Genomic DNA, 4490 nt, shown 5'->3' with positions numbered 1-4490 from the left:
CAATCCAGAAGATCGGTTTCTTTTCACCTGTGCGCAGCCACCGGGAAATACATTAAAAAGAAGACCGTAATTACCGTGCAAATAAAACCGTGGATGGAAAAAGCATTTAATGCCTCCCGTTATTACGAGAACACCTCCGGTTATTAATGTTACGAGCTTGGAAATAGAACAGTTCCGAGATTAGACAGGAGATTTCGACATTTATACCGTAAATATAGTTATATAGTTGCATTTGTTTATTTAAACTTTAGAACAATGAGAAAATACTCGGTACGTCCTAACCACAAAAAAAGGATATTTCTTCATCCTATGAAGAGATTGAAAATATGTATTTGTGCAAATTCGAATTTTTATAGATTATTCTTGAGGATATTTCTTAAACATTTCTATGATAATTACCTACCAAATAATTTGGAAACGATTTTTATATGATTAAATACTGGATTGAACGTTTTGAAAAATATACAATGTATTTTTGCAACAATTCGAAAAGTTTTTAATGATAATTTTTTATTAATGATACTTCTTGTACCAAGATGGCCGTGTATTGCCATCTACCGAAGGGATTTTCTACTTCGACTAATATCTGCTGAAGCGGACGTAGATAAGTACATTAGAGCTCGATAATTGATCATCTCGGGGCTGTAGGGGACTAAATTTACCGAAGAACAGTTGGCGCCGAATATTAGTGTTTTTTAACAATTTTTATCTTAAAAAATTGCTCCCAATTTGCTCCCTCAGAATCTAAAATTGTTACCATTGCAACGTTTCTATTTAATGAGATATTCGCAAATGAAAAAGCATTTAAAGTTTTAGAACAGTAATATTACTTAAACAATTAATAAATGTACATATTCATAATTTAAAGAATATGTACATACAGTAGGTATGTACTTGATTTTAATTCATATTTATCTGATAACTCATTTTGAGAAGATACCACCGGTACCACCATCTTGAGGTGGTTCACTTTTAGGGTTATGTTTCACAGGGTACGCTTGCCGAGGCAAAAAAAGTCTTCATACCGGGGACTTAATTAAGCCGTTGATTACGAAAGTTGAATGAATTAACGATTGTGAAGTGATATTTTTATTTTGTAAATAAATAGTTACTGAACAATGAACAGCTTAGTGAGGTTATGTTCATTCACAAGACATTTAAATGCTCGCCGCTTACACACGGCGAAATATGTGCTAGACGCCGATAATAGACAGTTATATGAAGATATTTTTCCTGACATCTATCTGTAAGTCTCATTCTTGATTCAATTCTTAAAAAATTATCAAATGACATCACTTTATTTGATCGTTATATATTTTTCATTTGAAAAACAAATTGTTCCTTTACATCCTTTATATGCGTGAAAATACTACTTTTAGCTGTTTCATAAATAATTTTTAAACATTAACCCTCGGACGGTGGTATTAGGGTTCATATTGACTCAGCTTTAGGAATGATTCCTTACTGCAGGTAGATCCAACAAGAATGTTTCCTGGCGTTGAAGTGTCTGTAATTCAGGGGTAGGCTGAGATTGATTTTTTTTAAGTACTAATCTTATTTCTGACAAATATCTACCTTCTGAGGGTTAAGACCACAGTATATTGAACTTGTCTAATTAAAATGGAAATAATATTTAGGGACACTATAAAGAAATTATGGAGGAAACCACCGCAGTGTGTCTACGCAGGATTCGATCCGACTGCTGAAAGTTTGCACATAGGAAATTTGTTAGTTCTTATAAACCTCTTGCATTGGCAACGTTGTGGTCATCAAGTAATTATCTTATTAGGAGGTGCGACTGGCTTAATAGGGGACCCAAGCTTTAGAAATTCAGAACGTGTTGAAATAGAGAACATAGTGCTGAATGAAAATCTGCAATCTATTAACAATAACATTAAGAAGATATTTCGAAATCATGAAAGACATTTTTGTAAGAAGCTGCAACACGATTTGAGACCTGTGACGATACTGAACAACTTAGACTGGTACAACAACAAGAATATAATCTCTTTCATCAGGGACGTTGGCAAATATTTCAGAATGGGCACAATGCTCGGACGTTCCTCTGTACAATCTAGATTACAATCGGACACTGGAATGAGCTTCACTGAATTCAGCTATCCTCTGTTCCAAGGATATGACTGGCTACATTTACAGCGTACGTACAACTGCAGCTTCCAGGTCGGAGGTCAAGATCAAATGGGGAATATTATGACTGGTTACGATCTAGTAACTAAGTACCTGGATAAGCAAGTTTACGGATTAACATTACCACTAGTCACGACTGAAGGTGGAAAGAAACTTGGAAAGTCTGTTGGCAATGCGGTTTGGCTATCCTCTTCGAAGTCCTCGAGTTTTCAGCTGTATCAGTACTTTGTTAGAACCGAAGATGCAGATGTCGAGAAGTTTCTTCATTTCTTTACATTTATACCTTTGCACAGAATTCGAGAAATTGTTGAAGATCACTTCAGAAATCCCGAGCTTAGAAGAGCACAGAAAATTCTTGCGGAGCAAGTCACATTACTAATACATGGAGGTAAATATGCAGTGGTTGAAATAGCTTGATGTAGGTGGTCAACAAAGCGCAGTATTTTGGATGCAGAAATTTAGTTGCAGCTATGAAACTTTCGTATTAAGTTTGTATGAAATATCACTTGCAGATGAGGGACTAGTAGCAGCAAAAAGAGCATCCGCTATTCTTTATGAGAAATCTATCGACTCTCTGTCAAGAATAAATGCAGATGAACTGTCGCAGCTGTTAGACGGGGCAACGATAGTGGATCTTTTACCCGAACCTAGTCTTACTGTTTATGAACTAGCAATGAGAGCAAACTGCTTTAAATGGGAATCTGACGCAAGAAGAATTATTGCGGCCGGTGGCTTCTCCATTAACTATCAAAAGATTACGAACACAGAGGAGGTTCTTGTACCAGGAATACATATAATGAGGAACAACGTGACATTAGTCAGAGTTGGGAAAAAGAATTATTACGTTATACGATGGACATAAATAAAATAAAGATTTCGCACAATTTTCAAGTAATTTTAGTTTGTAAATATCAAATGGAGTACTTGGTAGACTGATTTCATCGCATTTTGTAATTATATAACAGTTTCTTAGAAACTGATTCCTCTGAAGAATTCGTATTTTGCTATTGTGTAAATATTCGTATTTGATACTAAAACACGGTGATATCGAAACAGAGGATAAATCGTAAGATATTCTTTAAAATGAAAATATATAAGCGTGTATTTAGTATCCTAAAACTTAACCAGTATAATTTACAGTGTTACTAAATTAAAGAATCTTCTGATCGAATGTACTCTCCTATGTCAGCTTGATGGAAACACACTATCGCCATTGGGTCTGCATACTTGCAGTCCATTGTACTTTTTGCAGTTACACCGAAACCCTATAACAAAATGAAAATTATAATTTGTTTGAATAAAATTAATAATTCCTTTTTTATGACATAAAGGTATTAGGCAATATCAATATTTTATTTACCAATGGTATGTCATTTGTTGAGAATATAACAACACCTTGATATTGAGGTGTATTGTCTGTTATTCTACTTAAACCGGACTTGGAAATGTTATGTCCGTATAAAAATTGTTGCTCAGCGGATGATTTGAGCCAGATTTTATGCTAAACCGAATTCAAATATTTATTATTATATTCAGAGCAGACTATAAATTTTTATAAGATTTAAAAGAAACATGCTAATATAATAATTACTTGTGCATATGGAGCTAGATGATACAATGCAGTAATATGTAGCCTAAATTTTCCAGACTTTGTAAACTTTCCGAAGCATGTTCCAAAGCTTGCTAATCGATCAGGGTTAACCTGACTTGCATACGGTAGAATTTTCTCGGATACGTAATAGACCCTGCCTTTCCTTTCTCGAAAGCAATAAATACCATCTGGTCTATCTATCAATACTTTTACATTATCCCCAATACTAAAAAATAAATATACATAGATAAACAGAGATAATCACGAGATTTCTAAAAACAACAGAAAAATGTACAGTAAGTTAACTGCGATGTAACTCAATGTAAAGATTACACTTACTATTTTGTTAATTTTTCTAAGACGAGTTTCGTTTTCTCTTCGGTTAAACGTTTCATTTTTTTGTATTGCTTATTTACAAACTATATAAACTGTAAGGCACAATCCGCGAAACTTCGAATGTTGTGCGTGGTTGTAGCGGGCGACAATGCGTGCGCGCCTTAATCTCCGCCATCTTAGGGATATCGAGGGAGGTCGAATGCGAGTCGACGTTGGTCGTCGTGCAGTCTGCACGGTGCAGAGGGCCGCGGCCCGCAGTGGATCTGTAGTAGTGGCGAATCGGTGAAACTGTTAACCAATTATATGGCTAGCAGTTTCAGCAATTTGCCACGGATGGCGCCACCGGTCGAAAAATATAGTGGTATTCCGCGATTAAATGCGATTTTAACAGTGTTCTGATTGTTTATTGTTATTA

The 4490-nt window shown here is 35.1% G+C and overlaps 2 protein-coding genes across 2 annotated transcripts; one reads left to right on the top strand and one right to left on the bottom strand.

Annotated features, from left to right (window-relative positions):
* Positions 1-1003: 1003 nt before the first annotated feature.
* Positions 1004-3010, top strand: LOC107189236 (tyrosine--tRNA ligase, mitochondrial). Its single transcript, XM_015577723.1, has 3 exons — positions 1004-1246; positions 1638-2536; positions 2661-3010. The coding sequence occupies exons 1-3, from the start codon at positions 1119-1121 to the stop codon at positions 3008-3010; spliced, it is 1377 nt and encodes a 458-aa protein (XP_015433209.1). The 5' UTR covers positions 1004-1118.
* Positions 3011-3225: 215 nt separating this feature from the next.
* LOC107189643 (60S ribosome subunit biogenesis protein NIP7 homolog) lies at positions 3226-4287 on the bottom strand. Its single transcript, XM_015578230.1, has 4 exons — positions 4079-4287; positions 3740-3965; positions 3509-3649; positions 3226-3413 (listed from the first exon to the last, which is right to left on the bottom strand). Exons 1-4 carry the CDS (start codon positions 4132-4134, stop codon positions 3294-3296), a joined length of 543 nt encoding a protein of 180 aa, XP_015433716.1. The 5' UTR covers positions 4135-4287; the 3' UTR covers positions 3226-3293.
* Between the last annotated feature and the right edge of the window lie 203 nt (positions 4288-4490).

The sequence above is a fragment of the Dufourea novaeangliae genome, unplaced genomic scaffold (genome assembly GCF_001272555.1).
Source record: "Dufourea novaeangliae isolate 0120121106 unplaced genomic scaffold, ASM127255v1 scaffold23, whole genome shotgun sequence".
NCBI classification, from domain to species: domain Eukaryota; kingdom Metazoa; phylum Arthropoda; class Insecta; order Hymenoptera; family Halictidae; genus Dufourea; species Dufourea novaeangliae.
The sequence above is the reverse complement of the archived record's forward strand: the minus strand, read 5'-3'. Positions and strand labels throughout refer to the sequence as shown.

Excerpts from the sequence above, each read along its gene's own strand:
- LOC107189236 (XM_015577723.1), top strand. The coding sequence starts at position 1,119 with ATGAACAGCTTAGTGAGGTTATGTTCATTCACAAGACATTTAAATGCT. Across the intron at positions 1,247-1,637 it reads ATTTTTCCTGACATCTATCT|GGACACTATAAAGAAATTAT; the intron begins GTAAGTCTCATT and ends AATAATATTTAG. Across the intron at positions 2,537-2,660 it reads CACATTACTAATACATGGAG|ATGAGGGACTAGTAGCAGCA; the intron begins GTAAATATGCAG and ends TATCACTTGCAG.
- LOC107189643 (XM_015578230.1), bottom strand. The coding sequence starts at position 4,134 with ATGAAACGTTTAACCGAAGAGAAAACGAAACTCGTCTTAGAAAAATTA. Across the intron at positions 3,650-3,739 it reads ATCTAGCTCCATATGCACAA|CATAAAATCTGGCTCAAATC; the intron begins GTAATTATTATA and ends AATTCGGTTTAG. Across the intron at positions 3,414-3,508 it reads CAACAAATGACATACCATTG|GGTTTCGGTGTAACTGCAAA; the intron begins GTAAATAAAATA and ends ATTTTGTTATAG.